A 22,289-nucleotide genomic window follows, 5' to 3' on the forward strand; every position below is an offset into this window, starting at 1 on the left:
ATAGCCTTCAAATTACGAGTTTTACGAGGCTGACTCGCTGGGAAATAGAATTTGCGAAAAAAGGCTATATAATGGTTGTTAGTTTTCAGCATATGTGTTATTTAGTTAGACCTATTGGACATTTTCGTTTTTGTTTATTTATTAAGTTAATATATAAACAGTGTTTAGAATATTTAAAACAAAAAAATTAAATAATTTTTGGCTATATGTTATAATATATATATTAATGTTTCTTTCGTTTTCACTATCTGTTATTTAGGTAGACCTATTGAACATTTTCGTTTTTGTTTATTTATTAAGTTCATATAAAACCGTGTTTCGAATATTTAAAACAAATACAAAAAAAAAAAATATTAATAATAAATAATAAATAAAAAAATCTGGTTTTCACGCGGGCTAGGGCCTAAAATATTATTTACAGTCGGGCTTATTTTCGGGCAGGGCCTGAAGTTCACGGGCTCGGGCTGGGTACGGGCTTCATTTCAAGGCCCTTGCAGACCACTAATACAGACCCTCTCCTGTTGGCCGGCGGTGCACAGGCGTCACCCACACTTTCACAATTTCCCCGCGCGGAATTGTCTATTTTTTGTCTATTTATCTAATTGTCTATTTTTTTTATTTACATTTTTTTATTAAAAACGAAGGTTCGAACGTCCGTTCGAAGAACCCTGACGAAGTTTGAATCCCAAAAACAGGCTTCGGGGACAGCCTTACCAACCATTATTTATATTATTCAAATAGAACTGAAACATGTTCCGTTGTGATGTCACAGTATGATGTCATAATAGAACATTCTAGAACATTTGTGATGTCACCGTATGATGTCATAATAGAACATTCTAGAAAATTTGTGATGTCACAGTATGATGTCATAATAGCACATTCTAGAACATTTGTGATGTCACAGTATGATGTCATAATAGGACATTCTAGAACATTTGTGATGTCACAGTATGATGTCATAATAGCACATTCTAGAACATTTGTGATGTCACAGTATGATGTCATAATAGAACATTCTAGAACATTTGTGATGTCACAGTATGATGTCATAATAGAACATTCTAGAACATTTGTGATGTCACAGTATGATGTCATAATAGAACATTCTAGAACATTTGTGATGTCACAGTATGATGTCATAATAGAACATTCTAGAACATTTGTGATGTCACAGTATGATGTCATAACTCATAATAGAACATTCTAGAACATGTGTGATGTCACAGTATGATGTCATAATAGAACATTCTAGAACATTTGTGATGTCACAGTATGATGTCATAATAGAACATTCTAGAACATTTGTGATGTCACAGTATGATGTCATAATAGAACATTCTAGAACATTTGTGTACAGTATATATTCAACAATTCTCTCAGAAGATCTCATTGTCTACACTGCCGGACATTCCAATTAAGAAGAAGAAGATCTCATTGTGCATCATCTTGAAACTGTCTCTTTGTAGAATAAAATGGCGCAGCAAGGAGTTGATCTGTACCGGGACCAGTTCTGGTGTTCTCTCTGTCTGGATGTACTGAAGGATCCAGTAACTATTCCCTGTGGACACAGCTACTGTATGGGCTGTATTAAAGACTGCTGGGATCACAATGATCAGAAGGGGATCTACACATGTCCCCAGTGCAGGGAGACTTTTACTCCGAGGCCTGTTCTGAAGAAAAGCAACATGCTGGCTGAAGTGATAGAACACCTAATGAAGACAGGACTCCAAGATGCTCCTCCTGATCACTGTTATGCTGGACCTGGAGATGTGGTCTGTGATTTCTGCACTGGGAGAAAGCGGAAAGCCCTCGAGTCCTGCCTGGTATGTCTGACCTCTTTCTGTGAAACTCACCTCCAGCCTCATTATACTGTAGCTCCGTTAAAGAAACACAAGCTGGTCAAAGCCTCCACATGGCTTGCGGAGAAGTTGGAGAACACCTGCTCTCGTCAGCAGAAAGTCCAGGAGAAAGAGAAGCGACTCAAAGAGGCCCAACAGGCTGTTGATTCTCTCAATCGCTCTGCTGATAAAGCAGTGGAGGACAGTGAGAGAATCTTTACTGAGCTGATACGCTCCTTGGAGACGAGGCGCTCTGAGCTGAAGAAGGTCATCAGAGCCCAACAGAGGACCACACTGACTCAGGCTAAAGAACTGCAGAAGAGACTGGAGCAGGAGATAGCGGACCTGAGGAGGAGAGGCACTGAGCTGGAGCAGCTCTCACACACAGAGGACCACATCCACTTTCTACAGAGTTACCCTCCCCTCTCCAGTCCCAGTGAGTCTACAGACTTACCCAGCATCAGTGTCCTTCCTCTCCTGTACTTTGCAGATGTGACTGAGTTTGTGTCTGAGCTGAGAGACAAACTAGAGGACGTTCTGAAAGAGCAGTGGTCCAGAATCTCAACAACAGTGAATGCAGTTAATGTTTTACTGCCACCAGAGCCCAAGACCAGAGCTGACTTCTTACAATATTCCTCTCAGATCACACTGGACCCAAACACAACAAACACACTTCTGTCTTGGTCTGAGGGGAACAGAAAACCAACATTTGTGTATGAAAAGCAGTCATATCCTAAACACCCAGAAAGATTCATTAAATGGCCTCAGGTTCTGGGTAGAGAAGGTCTGACTGGACGCTGTTACTGGGAGGTGGTGTGGAGTGGAGGGGTTTCTGTAGCAGCCTCCTACAAAGACATTAGTAGAACAGGGGTGGACAGTGGATTTGGATTCAATTCCAAATCCTGGGCTTTAGAGTGCTCACAAAGTTATTGCATCTTCAGACACAATAACAAGATTATCACAGTACCGGGCCCCTGGTCCTCCAGAATAGGAGTGTACCTGGATCACAGGGCAGGTACTCTGTCCTTCTACAGCATCTCTGACACAATGACCCTCCTGCACAGAGTCAACACCACATTCACTCAGCCTCTCTATCCTGGACTTAGGGTATATTGGATTGGTGGGTCGGCTGCTGAGTTTTGTGAGCTGAAGTAGAGATCAGTGATATTCACAGCTCCTCTACCCAGGGTTTTGGATTTAAATTGATCTTGAAGATGCTGAGTTGTGAAAGATGAGGTAATTAGGAGTTATATTCACTCAGTCACTGTATCATTGTTCTGAGGGACACAGTTTCTAGCCTACCGGGGTAAAGTTTGTTTGATTGGATATTTGCATATTCACATATTTGATTCCCATCTTCAATACCTCTGTTCCTTTGCATGTGGGGAAGTCAAAATCTTTATTTTCATACTCTGGGTAGGTTGGACAAGAATATGCAACCATTGTATTTGTATTTGATCACCTTTGGTTATTTTGGTCATTACTGTGGGATTTGGGTCTGTCTCTTCGCTTAGGAAGAATGACCATTCATTGAATATTGTGCATTTTGTCTTTTGTTCTTTTATTCTTACTAAATAAACGTGGACATCTAAACCCAGAAGGACCCGTGTGGATATTTGATATTTGATAGATCCTACTGTCTCTCTAGAAGCTCATACTGGCTGCATATCTTTTCTAGTGTCTATCTAGAAGCTCATTGGTTTGTAAATGTACTAGATTTTCTAGAGATTTTTAGTTTTGAATGTATGTTTTGTAATCTGTATATTGGCCTGGTGAATGATGTGTTGTTATCGTTGTATTAATTGTGATACTGCACACGATAACCATTCAATATAAGGATGTTGAATGCATGGTGTTGTGGTTTAAGCCCTATAGTCATTTTGAAGGTTACGTTACACTGAAAAACAAAATCTTTTCATATCCTCTTTTTTATATTTTTACACAATATTGATGTACCTTGCTCAAAGAAGTTATTGTTTCAAATGTTTTTTTTATTAACCATTTATTATAGATTCAGCAAGTCTTCTTTTAACTCTCTCGCGGCAATGATATCGCGGGCGCGATAGAATGACGTCAATTGTTTGACGTGGTCTGCCTGGGAATTGGAGTCATTTTCCGGGTTTATTTCACTGTAGTTCGAATGGTAAGACCGGAAGTTACATGCTACTTTTTATTTGGTGTTGATAAAACAATAAATAACTGAACCAGGATAATTTCAATTCGTGCTAAATAAACGTTTACGCATGCGTAAAATGTGCCACATTTATCTTTTATTTGTTGAATAACTTTTGCTAGGAAGATCGTATCGTCACACGGTAAACGGAAACGGAAGCTGTAGACTCAGCCCTACCCCCTTCTAAAAGATTCTGGACGGTTCCATTCACTCTTCCTCGTGTTTTGCATGCTACCAGTCGGCAGTTTGTCGGAGCAAGTTTGTGTATAAAATTTGACTTTTTAGAAACATTTTTGGCACCATGACGAGGCGAGCTGAAACGTGTCCTAGATGGGATGATTATTTCGAAGATGACGAGGAACTTGATGCATTTATTGGCGTGGATTCGGGCTCGGAAATATCTGTTCAATCTGGTTCCGACGTGGATTTCACCCGCATTTCATTGTATACTCGTATGCCGTGTGTGTGTGTGTGTGTCTGTGCGTGCTCATCCATGTATTGTGCTTTGGCTTCTGCATATTCATTCATATTCATGCTGCTGTGAGTAGTGTGCTTTTGCATGGATATATATACTGTATGTTGCATGCAAGTGTATCTATGTTTGGTTGTAAACAACTATGTGTATGAGTGTATGAGTGTGTGTGTGTGTGTGTGTGTGTGTGTGTGTGTGTGTGTGTGTGTGTGTGTGTGTGTGTGTGTGTGTGTGTGTGTGTGTGTGTGTGTGTGTGTGTGTGTGTGTGTGTGTGTGTGTGTGTGTGTGTGTGTGTGTGTGTGTGTGTGTGTGTGTGTGTGTCTCTCTCTCTCTTTGCGTTGATGGCCACAAGGGGGGTGGGGGGCTCACTGTGTGCTATACCTAATTGATTTATTATTATTATTATTATTATTCAGCCAGCGTACCTTGGGACTGGATACCACATCTATGTAGACAACTTCTACACCAGTCCCAAGCTGTTCCTGGACTTGCATGCCATGAAGTTTGGAGCCTGTGCTACGTACAGGGAGAGCCGGAGAGGGTGTCCCAGGGGCAGACCAAATGCCCTCACCAAGAAGTCGGAGAGAGGCTCCATTAGATGGATCAGAGAGGGGTCCCTGGTCTTCACCAAGTGGCTGGACACAAAGGAGGTATGTACTCCTATACTCCTCTACTGTGAGCGATTTGTAGTGTAAAATTTCCCTGTGGATGATTAATTTATTTTCTATTCTATTCTATTCTGTCTAGGTGTCCGTGTGCTCCACCATCCACCCAGCGGTCCTTCAACCTACAGACACGGTCCGGAGGAGAGTAAAGGTATTTATGCTTTATGTATTTTTATACCTGTTTATTATGTCTATTTTATTATTTTGTATTATTGCACAATCAAAGCGGGCATGGCCACCCACTGTATGCCTGTTATGTATGTGATGAATACAAATCTTGAATCTCTTGAATCTCTTGAATCTTGAAGGAGCATGGGCACTGGATGGTCAAGACGTTTCGTTGTCCCAACCCCATCATTCACTACAACAAGCACATGGGCGGAGTTGACCTTTCAGACCAGCTGATCCAGTACTACTCCACACACCGCAGAACTTCCCGCTGGTACCGGACCATGTTCTTCCACTTTGTGGACATCGCGAGCACCAACGCCTACATCCTCCACTGTGAAATCAGTAAGGCAAAACAGGAGGCACACATATGACTGCACTCTAGTCATATGTGTACTGTATATATGTATATTGAATATCCCACTTCACTTATTTTTTACTTTTTTACTGTAAAACTTATTTTTTTTACTTTTTTTGTAAAAAAAAACGTACTTTTACTGACTTTTTGCACACAAAAAAGCATGCTGGTGATAATTTCCAGTTGAGAATAAAAAATGTGTCTGTGTTTGTTACCTGTGTATGGAGAAAATAATGCTTTGTAAATTGAATTCTGTTCTGTTCTCTTTTGTTTATGTAAGTATGCTACCTGAGGGTGCATTTCCACTGTTTTATATGCTTGATTGAATATGTTTGCATTGGTTCATAGTAAAAAGAACACATTTTCTCAATCCGATTTTGTGTTTTGTGTTGTACATTATGCAGTATACAGTATATACAGTATTATACAATATGAAAACTAACTGTCAGGTCATATATGTGAGGCTGTGCTGAAAAAAAGGATACCAAACATACCATGGTAAAACATTTTAAAATGGGAATTATACAATTTAAATCAAAATGAGCTAAAACATTGAAAATATCCATCAACTCCGAAGATTAACAACAACAACAACAACAACAACATATACAAATATTAAAAACATCAAGAAGAAAAGACAGAAACAGTCAAAAGAATAAACAGCAGGCAGCTGTCTTAAGCCTGTGTGACCTCTAGCTTTTCTCTCATGTGGTTCATAAATGGAAAGAGTGCCTAAGCTTAACCGTCGAAAGAACTTGCCCTCACGCTCTAAGACAAACTCTAACCTTAACCAACTTCGAAGAGTGCCTAAGCTTAACCAGTGTAGAAACAGGCGTCGGCCAATCAGAGAGCGTCTCCGAGAATGCGGCTAGGTTTCGTAATCACGCAACTCTGATCGTGTGGGTGGGAGGTGCTTCCTGGTTATATAGTGAACTCTGAACACGTGTCGGGTGCGTCTATACTTTCCGTAGCCGCATTTCTGGCAGACGTTCTCTGATTGGCCGACGACAGTTTCTACACTGGTTAGGCTTAGGCACTCTTCGAAGTTGGTTAAGGTTAGAGTTTGTCTTAGAGCGTGACGGCAAGTTCTTTCGACGGTTAAGCTTAGGCACTCTTTCGAAGTTGGTTAAGGTTAGAGTTTGTCTTAGAGCATGGCGATAGAACGCCAGGTAGTTTGCAGGCTGTTCGACGCGGAAATGGGCAAAGACACAGCTCGTCACGCTATTGGGCAAACATGTCAGTGGCCAATCAGAGAGCGTCAGTCAGTGCCAATCAGAGAACGTCTGCCCGAAATGCGGCTACGGAAAGTATAGACGCGTGTCGGGTGGGAGGTACTTCCTGGTTGTAGAGTGAACTCTGGTCGCGAGGAGGTGCTTCCTGGTTATAGAGTGAACTCTGGTCACGGGGAGGTACAATAGGGGATATCTGCAGAGCCGCAAGTCCAGCGTCTGGGCGGGGCGTCGGGGCTTGTACCTTGTTTTGCACTACTGCGCATGCGGATGAGGGGGAGGGGCTCTCTCGCTCTCTCTCCCTACGTGTTACTAGTGCAACAGACACGTGTTAGCCGATTGATTGATTGAAAATTGTATTAACAGATTGCAGAATGGGTACAATACAGTACAGCTCAATACGAGTATATACGTGTTTCGATTCCATGCGTTGTGGTCCAGAGCCACGAGTATACTCGTGACGAGTTGTTATTGTTTTATTCCATATTTATAACGCTTATTAGGTACCCGATCCACTAGCAGGATCTTTCCACATATTTGATTTTCTAAACATGCAGTACCGGCCAGATCCGCTTAGGGGCGCCATCGCTCCACTGCAGTATCATTGATGGGATTAAAAAAAAATGCTTTTACAGTCCTGTGGGCGGATCATAGATCCTTGATTCGAAAAAAAGACCCTCCATCTTGGATCAGCTTGCCGAACGTTTTTTTCAGCGTGGAATAATGGGATTTATGATTAGCCAATGTGCATATCGATCTACCAGAATCCGATGACTGGTGAGGAAATGCTGCCGGCGATCACATGGCCTGACGGTAGGATAATATTACCCCAAATTACAGCTGGATTGGACATTGTTTTATAACCTAACGTGATAGACTACTGACATTGGCTACCGGAACGCACACTCTATTGCTAATCAATAATACTGATCGGCGTTCCCCGCCGCCCCCATTTCATCCATAGATGCTCTGTAATAGTCCGGATGCTACGCAGTTTGTTTTATTTCATTCGTATATATACAGCAGAAATGGCGTTTGATATAACGGCGCCAACGTTTAGCCTTTTTTGCAGCCTCCTGCAGAAAAGCCTAGACGAAAAGCGCGATATACCTTATATTCATGACGCTATAAAATGACAACCAACCAGGGGCGCCCCAGTGCCGAACCACATAGCGCGCTCAGCCGCGACACGGGCGACCCGGGTTCGATTCCCGAATCTGTCGTTATTTCCCGAATGTCTTCCCCACACTCTGTCTCCCGTTTCTCCTCTGTCTCTCCCTACTGGACTGCCCAGTAGTAATAAAGCGATAAAACGCCAAATGGATTTTTCTTTTCTTTAAGCCATTATGAAGGCACGGTTTATGCACTCAAGTGACAATGAGAATGGACAGATAGCAATACTATAAATGATATATAAAGCTCTTAGAAAGTACATCGGTTTGTTTACAATCCTCTGTCCTCTGAGGCCTAAATCGCCGCGGGGCTCCGGAAGCCATAGTGTTAAGGGGATGCAGACCAGAGAAAGACTTTTGTCTTGTTTACATCAGGGTCCCCCATTTTCAATTCATCATAACATATAATGACATACATGACATACAGATAGACAGTATTCAGTATACCTGCACACTCTATTATCTTATGCAACTCATATTCACTCCACAAACTGAAATATAAGTAGAAGGGTGGATTATCCCTACTTTATGAGAGTAGATGTACACTGTCACCAGGTAGTGGGAACACAGCAGATCTGGGTCCGGCTGAGTCCCCGACTGTAGTGTAGGGGTATTAGAGTTGGGATTTAGCAGAGGGAGCGGATGTGGCCTAGGGTTTACTAACCTAGGGGTGATGCGCTGGTCCTTCTTGCCCTCCAGGGCGACTCGCAGTAATTCCCCACACACCCACACTTCCCCTAATACTTCCCACACCCGGTGGCAGTAGTGATGGATGATATACTTTCTCCCCAAAGCAGTACCTTTCCTTGTTGACGAGCAGAGACCTGTCCCAATGATGCATAGGCCGTGGGTAAGAAGGGGTTAAACAATAATGTACATTACCCAAAAGGAAAGGGGTTAAACAAGAATACACATTAACAGACACGCACACAGTGCTCCCATTTGTATGCCTCTCTTTTATATAGGTTAGCATATATTTAACACAAGGCACGATGCATAGCACTTAGATCTCACAAGTAGAATGGTTAATATGCTTTACACTCGTCCGCAGGGAGAGAGAGAGAGAGAGAGTACTGGCGAGCTCCGCGAGCTACTCAATGGGATTCATTATTATTAAACACACATGCAGTCTGCACACCTTTACCGCACAACACATGTAACCAAAAATACAGTGGGCCCACACTCAAAACAAAAGTCCTATCTAAGCCGGCATTCCCCAAAATAACAAACGTTGGGGCGCCCCTAGTCACTGGTACCAGTGTCAGTTCAAAGTATCTATTCTCTTCGCCCTTAAAGGGCACGCTCTCGAAAAGGAGAATGTTCGCCGATAAAGTTCCAGCGCTCGGAGCGCTAACTGTACCTGGCTTGATTGTACCCACCGAGTGCTGGCTTGCTCTCACACCGAATGTCCGTGTGGTGAGATGGCCGTCGAGCGGTCCCGTGGTTGTCACCTGTGATAGCAAGGGGCGGGCTGGGCTGACGTTAGGCAGGCGAAGCTGGAGGCTGGTGCGGTCCCGCAACGTCTGTTGCGGCGTCCACTGCGGGGCTGGGAGAGGTGGAGCGACACGCGAGCTAACTGTGCTACTAGGCATATACTTGAAGCTAAGCTGTGGGTCAGTGCGACCCTCTAGCCTTCCGCCTATACTTTAGCTAAAACGCAAAGCGTGCAGTATCCACAGCACCCTCCGGCAGTAGAACGTCTTCTTCTTTGTTCAAAACGTACCCTAAGCACTAACTGGGAAGCTAAACTATCGCATACGACATTACTAACCCGCACTGTGACGGGGGTCGTATTCCGCGTGTCTTTAGTGTCTAGAGCTCCGGCTCTACGCGTCCGCTTGCTACTGTGGAAAAACGATGAAGAGGAAGTCCCGCTGCAGGAGCCCCACCTTCAGCCAGTCCTTCTTCACCTGTTGTCCCCCCTGCCCAACGTCGCACTAGCTCCCCCTGGCGGCAGTCCAGTGTCATGTCCCCCTATTAAATGTCAATGTTAGGAGGTGGAGAATCAGCCGGGTCAGTGAGTTTACACAACGTTATCCTGAACACAGAAGTGAGCACAGTAGAGTACAAGGAATTAGAGTTAGACACATTGAATTATTGTTAGACATATTCAGGTGTCTACATATACATATTACATTGTTGAATGAACAGCCTGTTTCTTGAAGTTAGACTCTCCTCTAAATTGAACCATTTGTCATAGAGACTTGCGGGCAGGGCCGCCTCAGGGGGTGTGCGAGCAGTTCGGTCGCACAGGGCCTCGCCAGAAGGGGGGCCTCGCACAAAAAAAAAAAAAAAAAAAAAAAAAAAAAAAAAATTATTTATTATTCTTTTTATTATTATTTTTATTAATTTTTTTTTTTGCGAGGCCCCCCTTCCCGCGAGGCCCTTTTTCATCACAGACTTAAAATCTAGTTTTGCTTAAATGCTTATATATTTCACATTAGACACGTTCCTGGCTCTGAGGCTCTGCAGGCAGCAGAATTGGTTTCAATGAGGGGAGGGGTTACAGCCAGGTAGCGACTGTTGAGTTCATTGTGTGTGTCTGTGTGCGTGCCGGGGGGGGGGGGGGGGGGGGCGTGAACCGACTCATTGCCAGACGTGAGCGATTCGACTCACGCTCACGGCAATGAATCGGCTCTTATGAACGAGTCGCTCATGACCGACCCATCACTAGCGTCTGACTATTTCGCGCGTGCAGCATTGGAGGTTATGCCAGCCAAGATGAAGAGGACATCGTTCGGCAGATGGACTGAAGATGAAAGTTGTTGCATGTTAGACAGTTCAGTCAGGCTATAGCCATCCCGGCTAAAGACAGGGACAGCTAGTTAGCTTTAGCTACGTTATAATATTAAGTGTGGTTCAGTCGGGATATAGCCATGATGATGTCGGCTAGTAGCTAGCTTAGCTAAAGGCTAACTAGCGTTAGCTAACCTAGAGACAGCACGTGCAGCCAAGATGAAGAGGATGGTCGTTCGGCAGATGAACTTCGTCAACTCCACGCGGTTGTCTCCATCCTCTTGGACGTTTGGTGAGTTTTTAATGCACTCTATTCTATTCCCGCCGTGGATATCTCTCTCTCTCTCTCTCTCTCTCTCTCTCTGGAGCCAAACTGGCCGACTAGCTGTTGTAGTACTAGTAGCTAACGGTGTGTGGCCTGGTGTCAGCACCTGTATTGCTTTTCTCACGTTGTACAGTTTTTCAGTGGTAGCCGCATAGCTTGCTTCTGCGTTAGCTAATGGTTATCGATAGCCGGGTTGAGCTAACTGTTAGCCAGTTAGCTGTTTAGCTACGACGTTAGCTGCCGGCTGCGCTCGGCTGGGAACGTTAGTTTGATGCTATCAGTTAGCCTAGAGTTAGCTGTTAGCTTGTGCTACGACCATTGACATTAGCCGTGAGAATAGCAGGGGGTTCTGGCACTCTGACTACGACATCATCTGACTACGACATGCACCATGACAAGGCTCCGGCCATAGCTTCTTTTTGTCCCGCCAGCGAGAGGCCTTTCGTCAACGTGGAGACCTGTGTTGCGGCCTTTCGCCCTGCGTTCCTTGGTGCAGGTAAGATGAATGAAAATGTCATGACATTACCCCACTCTTCCTTCCTTCCCCTCCCGAATGTTTTGTTAATAACAATGTTTTTTTCCAGGCAAAACATATGTTACTTCACAACATTTGGAGATACGACATGTGCTGTGTGTGAATTGTCTTGGTCGTTTGTGTAGCTTGGGTAGCGTTGGGCCGTTGGCCAAAGCTGTGTGTGGCCTGGTGTCAGTACCTGGCTTGCCTATTTAGCTGATGTCGGCCATTGGCTCCTTGCTGCTTTGTTTTCTCTGGTATAGACCATCTTCTCTTTGGATTTAAGTGTTGATCTTTGTCCTTTTGGATCTATGTATATTCATGTTGCCTTTGTGAAGTTATCTTTTCCTTCTGTTTTGTTCTTCCATTAAAAGTTGAATATTCTTTAGGGGCTCATCTTTGCGTATCTCTCTCATACATGCTCTCTCTCTAGCACACACACACACGACAAACACACATGCTCTCTCTCTCTCTCTTTCTAACACACACAGTCTGCCTATGGCGGCCTTTCTCGATGGCTAGGCTGTGCTCGCTGAGTCTGTACCTAGTCAAGGATCTTCAGTCACAGTGCTCAGGTATTCTGCCACTGTGTACTCTCTGTTTAGGGCCAAATAGCATTTCAATTTCTTTCCAATGTCTCTCTCTCTCTCTCTCTCTCTCTCTCTCTCTCTCTCTCTCTCTCTCTCTCTCTCTCTCTCTCTCTGTACACTGTATATTGACTGTAGAACGGGAGCTCTCTTTCGCTCTCTCTCTTGCTATATGTTGACTGTATCATGCCCAGCCTCGGGCAGCGCTATTATTTAAATCGCGTTTAAATCTCGCACAGGGCCTCGCATTTCTCCCAGGCGGCCCTGCTTGCGGGTTGTACCATTGTACTCTGTAGGGATATCCTCTTTCATTGGTCTATATTGACCATGTCCTTAGGTCCTTTTTGTATCTTTTGAACCGTTTGTCATAGAGACAATACAGACCCTTTCCTGTTGGCCGGCGGTGCACAGGCGTCACCCACACTTTCACAATTTCCCCGTGCGGAATTGTCTATTTTTTGTCTATTTGTCTAATTGTCTATTTTTTTTATTTACATTTTTTTATTAAAAACGAAGGTTCGAACGTCCGTTCGAAGAACCCTGCCGAAGTTTGAATCCCAAAAACAGGCTTCGGGGACAGCCTTACCAACCATTATTTATATTATTCAAATAGAACTGAAACATGTTCCGTTGTGATGTCACAGTATGATGTCATAATAGAACATTCTAGAACATTTGTGATGTCACCGTATGATGTCATAATAGAACATTCTAGAACATTTGTGATGTCACAGTATGATGTCATAATAGCACATTCTAGAACATTTGTGATGTCACAGTATGATGACATAATAGAACATTCTAGAACATTTGTGATGTCACAGTATGATGACATAATAGAACATTCTAGAACATTTGTGATGTCACAGTATGCTGTCATAATAGAACATTCTAGAACATGTGTGATGTCACAGTATGATGTCATAATAGAACATTCTAGAACATTTGTGATGTCACAGTATGATGTCATAATAGAACATTCTAGAACATTTGTGATGTCACAGTATGATGTCATAATAGAACATTCTAGAACATTTGTGTACAGTATATATTCAACGCCACGATGCGTCTACACTGCCGGAAATTCCAATTACGAAGAAGAAGAAGAAGAAGAAGAAGATCTCATTGTGCATCATCTTGAAACTGTCTCTTTGTAGAATAAAATGGTGCAGCAAGGAGTTGATCTGTACCGGGACCAGTTCTGGTGTTCTCTCTGTCTGGATGTACTGAAGGATCCGGTAACTATTCCCTGTGGACACAGCTACTGTATGGGCTGTATTAAAGACTGCTGGGATCACGATGATCAGAAGGGGATCTACACATGTCCCCAGTGCAGGGAGACTTTTACTCCGAGGCCTGTTCTGAAGAAAAGCAACATGCTGGCTGAAGTGATAGAACACCTAATGAAGACCGGACTCCAAGATTCTCCTCCTGATCACTGTTATGCTGGACCTGGAGATGTGGTCTGTGATTTCTGCACTGGGAGAAAGCGGAAAGCCCTCAAGTCCTGCCTGGTATGTCTGACCTCTTTCTGTGAAACTCACCTCCAGCCTCATTATACTGTAGCTCCGTTAAAGAAACACAAGCTGGTCAAAGCCTCCACACGGCTTGAGGAGAAGTTGGAGAACACCTGCTCTCGTCAGCAGAAAGTCCAGGAGAGAGAGAAGCGACTCAAAGAGGCCCAACAGGCTGTTGATTCTCTCAATCGCTCTGCTGATAAAGCAGTGGAGGACAGTGAGAGAATGTTTACTGAGCTGATACGCTCCTTGGAGACGAGGCGCTCTGAGCTGAAGAAGGTCATCAGAGCCCAACAGAGGACCACAGTGACTCAGGCTGAAGAACTGCAGAAGAGACTGGAGCAGGAGATAGCGGACCTGAGGAGGAGCGACACTGAGCTGGAGCAGCTCTCACACACAGAGGACCACATCCACTTTCTACAGAGTCACCCTCCCCTCTCCAGTCCCAGTGAGTCTACAGACTTACCCAGCATCAGTGTCCTTCCTCTCCTGTACTTTGCAGATGTGACTGAGGTCGTGTCTGAGCTGAGAGACAAACTACAGGACGTTCTGAAAGAGCAGTGGCCCAGAATCTCAACAACAGTGAATGCAGTTATTAATGTTTTACTGCCACCAGAGCCCAAGACCAGAGCTGACTTCTTACAATATTCCTCTCAGATCACACTGGACCCAAACACAGCAAACAGTCATCTGTCTTTGTCTGAGGGGAACAGAAAAGCAACACATATGCAGCAAAAGCAGTCATATCCTAAACACCCAGAAAGATTTATTGAATGGTTTCAGGTTCTGGGTAGAGAAGGTCTGACTGGACGCTGTTACTGGGAGGTGGAGTGGAGTGACAGGGTTTCTGTAGCAGCCTCCTACAAAGACATTAGTAGAATAGGCACCTTGGTGACCTTGGAGGACTGTGGATTTGGATTCAATTCCAAATCCTGGGCTTTAGATTGCAGACCAGGTAATTACAGCTTCAGACACAATAACAAGAGGATCACAGTACCGGGCCCCTGGTCCTCCAGAATAGGAGTGTACCTGGATCACAGGGCAGGTACTCTGTCCTTCTACAGCGTCTCTGACACAATGACCCTCCTGCACAGAGTCAACACCACATTCACTCAGCCTCTCTATCCTGGACTTAGGGTATATTGGATTGATGGTGGGGCTGCTGAGTTTTGTGAGCTGAAGTAGAGATCAGTGACATTCACAGCTCCTCTACCCAGGGTTTTGGATTTAAATTGATCTTGAAGATGCTGAGTTGTGAAAGATGAGGTAATTAGGAGTTATATTCACTCAGTCACTGTATCATTGTTCTGAGGGACACAGTTTTTAGCCTACCGGGGTAAAGTTTGTTTGATTGGATATTTGCATATTCACATATTTGATTCCCATCTTCAATACCTCTGTTCCTTTGCATGTGGGGAAGTCAAAATCTTTATTTTCATACTCTGGGTAGGTTGGACAAGAATATGCAACCATTGTATTTGTATTTGATCACCTTTGGTTATTTTGGTCATTACTGTGGGATTTGGGTCTGTCTCTTCGCTTAGGAAGAATGACCATTCATTGAATATTGTGCATTTTGTCTTTTGTTCTTTTATTCTTACTAAATAAACGTGGACATCTAAACCCAGAAGGACCCGTGTGGATATTTGATATTTGATAGATCCTACTGTCTCTCTAGAAGCTCATACTGGCTGCATATCTTTTCTAGTGTCTATCTAGAAGCTCATTGGTTTGTAAATGTACTAGATTTTCTAGAGACTTTTAGTTTTGAATGTATGTTTTGTAATCTGTATATTGGCCTGGTGAATGATGTGTTGTTATCGTTGTATTAATTGTGATACTGCACACGATAACCATTAAATATAAGGATGTTGAATGCATGGTGTTGTGGTTTAAGCCCTATAGTCATTTTGAAGGTTACGTTACACTGAAAAACAAAATCTTTTCATATTCTCTTTTTTATATTTTTACAAAATATTGATGTACCTTGCTCAAAGAAGTTATTGTTTCAAATGTTTTTTTTATTAACCATTTATTATAGATTCAGCAAGTCTTCTTTTAACTCTCTCGCGGCAATGATATTGCGGGCGCGATAGAATGACGTCAATTGTTTGACGTGGTCTGCCTGGGAATTGGAGTCATTTTCCGGGTTTATTTCACTGTAGTTCGAATGGTAAGACCGGAAGTTACATGCTGCTTTTTATTTGGTGTTGATAAAACAATAAATAACTGAACCAGGATAATTTCAATTCGTGCTAAATAAACTTTTACGCGTGCGTAAAATGTGCCACATTTATTTTTTATTTGTTGAATAACTTTTGCTAGGAAGATCGTATTGTCACACGGTAAACGGAAACGGAAGCTGTAGACTCAGCCCTACCCCCTTCTAAAAGATTCTGGATGGTTCCATTCACTCTTCCTCGTGTTTTGCATGCTACCAGTCGGCAGTTTGTCGGAGCAAGTTTGTGTATAAAATTTGACTTTTTGGAAACATTTTTGGCACCATGACGAGGCGAGCTGAAACGTGTCCTAGATGGGATGATTATTTCGAAGCTGACGAGGAACTTGATTCACTTATTGGCGTGGATTCGGGCTCGGAAATATCTGTTCAATCTGGTTCCGACATGGATCCATCCTTCGTCCTCGACAGGTAGGCCCTACAGCTATATTGTCTCACTCATTACTGTTCTGTCTTGGAAAACACCTCACACATGTACAACGTTGTACAACGTATGAATAAAACACTTAGTATAGTTGAAAATAATGTATTTCTACATTTTCAGTTCAGTTCAGAGTTTTTATTTGCCACATGGAATAATACAATCACAGTTTCTTCATTAAAAAATCATAAATAGCCATTCCATGGACAAAAGGAGCAGGAAGAAGAATAAATCTTATAATTACCTGCCCCTTATTCCTAAACGAACATGTAATTTTCTTAATGGTCGGCGTATAACCTTATTTACACAAATAATCATTTATACCATTATAAAAGAAACACAATCCGCAGTTAAACAAGAAAAATTTAAATAATAATAATAATGATAAAGAATAAAAAAGAAAAGAAAGAGAAGAGACAAAAAAAAGATCTCACTATTCAGATCACATTTTGATTTTCATACTGACTAAATATTTTTTTTTTATAAATTTTTTTGAATTGATAAACACTGTTACATCCCTTAAGCTCGCTATGGAGAGAATTCCATAACTTTACACCAATAACTGAAGGACACATCTGTTTAAGTGTGGTACGTGCAAACTGGAATTGTACACAGAGACGATGAGCCTTGGACTAGGAGAGGAAGGAGAGGTGAGGAGCCTGGGGAAGCCATGCATGAGACCGACAGGTGAGAGACAGACTGTGCTTTTTATTTTTGTGTGTGTGTGTGTGTGTGTGTGTGTGTGTGTGTGTGTGTGTCTGTGCGTGTATAACGGGTACGTCCTAGTACCCGTCACGAAATTCGACCGTGCCTCGAGTGGGAGTCGAACCCCGAGCGTCTGCTCCGGGGCCAGTATAGCAAACCGTTGCGCCAAGAAGGGAATTCCCCTCTAAGCGCTCGGTTTATCTGCCTCTGGGGAGTGAGTTTTACACACTTCTATGTGCCGTAGTCACACTATCGCGGCACATATCCGTTACATTCACCCCCCCTAAACTCACACCACCCAAGGCATCCGGGTCAACGGCACCAGTATAACGGGTACGTCCTAGTACCCGTCACGAAATTCGACCGTGCCTCGAGTGGGAGTCGAACCCCGAGCGTCTGCTCCGGGGCCAGTATAGCAAACCGCTGCGTCAAGAAGGGAATTCCCCTCTAAGCGCTCGGTTTATCTGCCTCTGGGGAGTGAGTTTTACACACTTCTATGTGCCGTAGTCACACTATCGCGGCACATATCCGTTACACGTGCTCATCCATGTATTGTGCTTTGGCTTCTGCATATTCATTCATCTTCATGCTGCTGTGAGTAGTGTGCTTTTGCATGGATATATATACTGTATGTTGCATGCAAGTGTATCTATGTTTGGTCGTAAACAACTATGTGTATGAGTGTATGAGTGTGTGTGTGTGTGTGTGTGTGTGTGTGTGTGTGTGTGTGTGTGTGTGTGTGTGTGTGTGTGTGTGTGTGTGTGTGTGTGTGTGTGTGTGTGTGTGTGTGTGAGAGAGAGAGAGAATGACGGACAATTGCTTGCTGTGTGAGAGAGAGAGAGAGAGAGAGAGAGAGAGAGAGAGAGAGAGAGAATTAAGTACATTTGCTGAAATACAGTTGTTCTTAATTTTCTCACTTGCTATGTGAGAATGTTAGTTATTATGTTCTCAATGCCCCTTGCATTGTATGAGTTGTGTGGAAGCGTTTGCTAGTTCTAGTGCTATCCCTTTGTATATTGTGGCTGTGTCTGACAAAAGTTAACAATAAATAATGGTATTAGGAATACATTTGCCTCCTGCGTGAACTGTGCATAGCTGAATAGACTGTATTTTAACGCCGGTCATATGGTGGTACTTGGAGAGCCAGCTACGTTCTCAGGTGGTACTTGGTGTAAAAAGTTTGAGAACCACTGTTCTAGAACATTTGTGATGTCACAGTATGATGTCATAATAGACCATTCTAGAACAATTGTGATGTCATAGTATGATGTCATAATATAACATTCTAGAACATTTGTGTACAGTATATATTCAACAATTCTCTCAGAAGATCTCATTGTGCATCTTGAAACTGGCCCTTTGTAGAATAAAATGGCGCAGCAAGGAGTTGATCTGTACCAGTGTTGTTGGGACCAGTGCTGCTGTTCTCTCTGTCTGGATGTACTGAAGGATCCGGTAACTATTCCCTGTGGACACAGCTACTGTATGGGCTGTATTAAAGACTGCTGGGATCACGATGATCAGAAGGGGATCTACACATGTCCCCAGTGCAGGGAGACTTTTAATCCGAGGCCTGTTGTGAAGAAAAGACACATGCTGGCTGAAGTGATAGAACAACTAATGAAGACAGGACTCCAAGATGCTCCTCCTGATCACTGTTATGCTGGACCTGGAGATGTGGTCTGTGATTTCTGCACTGGGAGAAAGCGGAAAGCCCTCGAGTCCTGCCTGGTATGTCTGACCTCTTTCTGTGAAACTCACCTCCAGCCTCATTATACTGTAGCTCCGTTAAAGAAACACAAGCTGGTCAAAGCCTCCACACGGCTTGAGGAGAAGTTGGAGAAGACCTGTTCTCGTCAGCAGAAAGTCCAGGAGAGAGAGAAGCGACTCAAAGAGGCCCAACAGGCTGTTGATTCTCTCAATCGCTCTGCTGATAAAGCAGTGGAGGACAGTGAGAGAATCTTTACTGAGCTGATACGCTCCTTGGAGACGAGGCGCTTTGAGCTGAAGAAGGTCATCAGAGCCCAACAGAGGACCACAGTGACTCAGGCTGAAGAACTGCAGAAGAGACTGGAGCAGGAGATAGCGGACCTGAGGAGGAGAGACACTGAGCTGGAGCAGCTCTCACACACAGAGGACCACATCCACTTTCTACAGAGTCACCCTCCCCTCTCCAGTCCCAGTGAGTCTACAGACTTACCCAGCATCAGTGTCCTTCCTCTCCTGTACTTTGCAGATGTGACTGAGGTCGTGTCTGAGCTGAGAGACAAACTACAGGACGTTCTGAAAGAGCAGTGGCCCAGAATCTCAACAACAGTGAATGCAGTTATTAATGTTTTACTGCCACCAGAGCCCAAGACCAGAGCTGACTTCTTACAATATTCCTCTCAGATCACACTGGACCCAAACACAGCAAACAGACATCTGTCTTTGTCTGAGGGGAACAGAAAAGCAACATATATGCAGCAAAAGCGGTCATATCCTAAACACCCAGAAAGATTTATTGAATGGTTTCAGGTTCTGGGTAGAGAAGGTCTGACTGGACGCTGTTACTGGGAGGTGGAGTGGAGTGACAGGGTTTCTGTAGCAGCCTCCTACAAAGACATTAGTAGAATAGGCACCTTGGTGACTTTGGAGGACTGTGGATTTGGATTCAATTCCAAATCCTGGGCTTTAGATTGCAGACCAGGTAATTACAGCTTCAGACACAATAACAAGAGGATCACAGTACCGGGCCCCTGGTCCTCCAGAATAGGAGTGTACCTGGATCACAGGGCAGGTACTCTGTCCTTCTACAGCGTCTCTGACACAATGACCCTCCTGCACAGAGTCAACACCACATTCACTCAGCCTCTCTATCCTGGACTTAGGGTATATTGGATTGGTGGGTCGGCTGCTGAGTTTTGTGAGCTGAAGTAGAGATCAGTGACATTCACAGCTCCTCTACCCAGGGTTTTGGATTTAAATTGATCTTGAAGATGCTGAGTTGTGAAAGATGAGGTAATTAGGAGTTATATTCACTCAGTCACTCTATCATTGTCCTGAGGGACACAGTTTATAGCCTACCGGGGTAAAGTTTGTTTGATTAGATATTTGCATATTCACATATTTGATTCCCATCTTCAATACCTCTGTTCCTTTTGCATGTGGGGAAGTCAAAATCGTTATTTTCATACTCTGGGTAGGTTGGACAAGAATATGCAACCATTGTATTTGTATTTGATCACCTTTGGTTATTTTGGTCATTACTGTGGGATTTGGGTCTGTCTCTTCGCTTAGGAAGAATGACCATTCATTGAATCTTGTGCATTTTGTCTTTTGTTCTTTTATTCTTACTAAATAAACGTGGACATCTAAACCCAGAAGGACCCGTGTGGATATTTGATATTTGATAGATCCTACTGTCTCTCTAGAAGCTCATACTGGCTGCATATCTGTTCTAGTGTCTATCTAGAAGCTCATTGGTTTGTAAATGTACAAGATTTTCTAGAGATTTTTAGTTTTGAATGTATGTTTTGTAATCTGTATATTGGCCTGGTGAATGATGTGTTGTTATCGTTGTATTAATTGTGATACTGCACACGATAACAATTAAATATAAGGATGTTGAATGCATGGTGTTGTGGTTTAAGCCCTATAGTCATTTTGAAGGTTACGTTACACTGAAAAACAAAATCTTTTCATATTCTCTTTTTTATATTTTTACAAAATATTGATGTACCTTGCTCAAAGAAGTTATTGTCTCAAATGTTTTTTTTATTAACCATTTATTATAGATTCAGCAAGTCTTCTTTTAAACAACAACAACAACAACAACAACATATACAAATAATTAAAACATAAAGAAGAAAAGAAAGAAACAGTCAAAAGAATAAACAGCAGGCAGCTGTCTTAAGCCTGTGTGAACTCTGGCTTTTCTCTCATGTGGTTCATAAATGGACTCAGAACTGAGTCTCGGAGCTCCTCCCACCTGCACACTTCAGCACCGTTTTCAAGTCATTTTCATTTAACGCTATTGGATTTCAATGGTAATTCATGACCGTTTCATATTTTTCCTTAAACATGTAAACAGATATTTGAGAAGCTAATTGCTGCTATTTGGAGGGAGGACATCTATACTTAAACTAGCATTGCTATTGGAATAGTTAGGTAGTGTAGTTTATCCTGTGGAATTCAAGGAAGAGTTCACTGATGATGGCATCCAGACGGTCTCTGCCTCCTCGTGAGAGTTGAACTTCTTCCATTTGCCCTCAGTCTTCACTTCAGGTGTGCTGCCACGCAGGGCGACTCAAACCCCCATCCCCACAGTTTCTTCTTTACAGTGATGATGAAACTACGGTGAATAGATAGAATAGAATAGAAATACTTTTATTATCCCGAGGGAAATTTAACCCTGCAAATCGCTCAACATTAAACATTTAGACAGAAGAGGTCACGAATAAGAATAACAAAACCAATCAAATTGCCTAAGAATAAGAAATAGAATAAAATGTAAGAATAGAATAGAATAAAATATACACTAAAAATATACTGAAAGATTTCCCATGTAAAGCAACTCCTTCTTTTCTCTGGCAAGACTCCTGATCCTGGCCGCTGTCTGGGGTTGGCGTCTCTCTTGCAGCCCTGTGATTGATTGATTGATTGATTGATTGATTGAACATTTTATTAACAAATAGCAGAATGGGTACAATACAGTACAGCTCAATACACACAATTGTTAAGGGGATGCAGACCAGAGAAAGACTTTCGTCTTGTTTACATCAGGGTCCCCCATTTGCAATTCATCAATTTATGTCGTCGTCATCGTTGGACTCCAGCCTTGGACCAGGTCGGTGTGCCGTTGCAATGGCCAGGGGCTCCGGGAAGTTATTTCTCCCCAGACGCTCAGGAATCAGTTGAGACATAAGATGTTGGCCGGCGGTGCACAGGCGTCACCCACAATTTCCCCGCACGGAATTGTCTATTTTTTGTCTATTTGTCTAATTGTCTATTTTTTTATTTACATTTTTTTATTAAAAACGAACGACCGTTCGAATAACCCTGACAACGTTTGAATCCCAAAAACAGGCTTCGGGGACAGCCTTACCAAACATTATTTATATTATTCAAATGGAACTCAAACATGTTCCGTTGTGATGTCACAGTATGATGTCATAATAGAACATTC

The 22,289-nt window shown here is 43.0% G+C and overlaps 3 protein-coding genes across 3 annotated transcripts; all 3 read left to right on the forward strand.

The window, feature by feature from the left end:
- Positions 1 to 1,475: 1,475 nt before the first annotated feature.
- On the forward strand, positions 1,476 to 2,996 carry LOC311229778 (E3 ubiquitin/ISG15 ligase TRIM25-like; the record flags this gene model as incomplete). The annotated part of the gene is made up of 1 exon (XM_084315852.1): positions 1,476 to 2,996. The coding sequence occupies one exon, from the start codon at positions 1,476 to 1,478 to the stop codon at positions 2,994 to 2,996; it is 1,521 nt and encodes a 506-aa protein (XP_084171978.1).
- A 1,987-nt stretch (positions 2,997 to 4,983) lies between these two features.
- Positions 4,984 to 14,942, forward strand: LOC311229779 (tripartite motif-containing protein 16-like; the record flags this gene model as incomplete). Its single annotated transcript, XM_084315853.1, has 4 exons — positions 4,984 to 5,136; positions 5,234 to 5,302; positions 5,460 to 5,669; positions 13,398 to 14,942. 4 exons carry the CDS (start codon positions 4,984 to 4,986, stop codon positions 14,940 to 14,942), a joined length of 1,977 nt encoding a protein of 658 aa, XP_084171979.1.
- A 3,551-nt stretch (positions 14,943 to 18,493) lies between these two features.
- LOC311229780 (tripartite motif-containing protein 16-like protein) lies at positions 18,494 to 20,041 on the forward strand (the record flags this gene model as incomplete). Its single annotated transcript, XM_084315854.1, has 2 exons — positions 18,494 to 18,988; positions 19,046 to 20,041. 2 exons carry the CDS (start codon positions 18,494 to 18,496, stop codon positions 20,039 to 20,041), a joined length of 1,491 nt encoding a protein of 496 aa, XP_084171980.1.
- Between the last annotated feature and the right edge of the window lie 2,248 nt (positions 20,042 to 22,289).

The sequence above is a fragment of the Notolepis coatsorum genome (genome assembly GCF_963971535.1).
Source record: "Notolepis coatsorum genome assembly, chromosome: 6".
NCBI lineage: Eukaryota > Metazoa > Chordata > Actinopteri > Aulopiformes > Paralepididae > Notolepis > Notolepis coatsorum.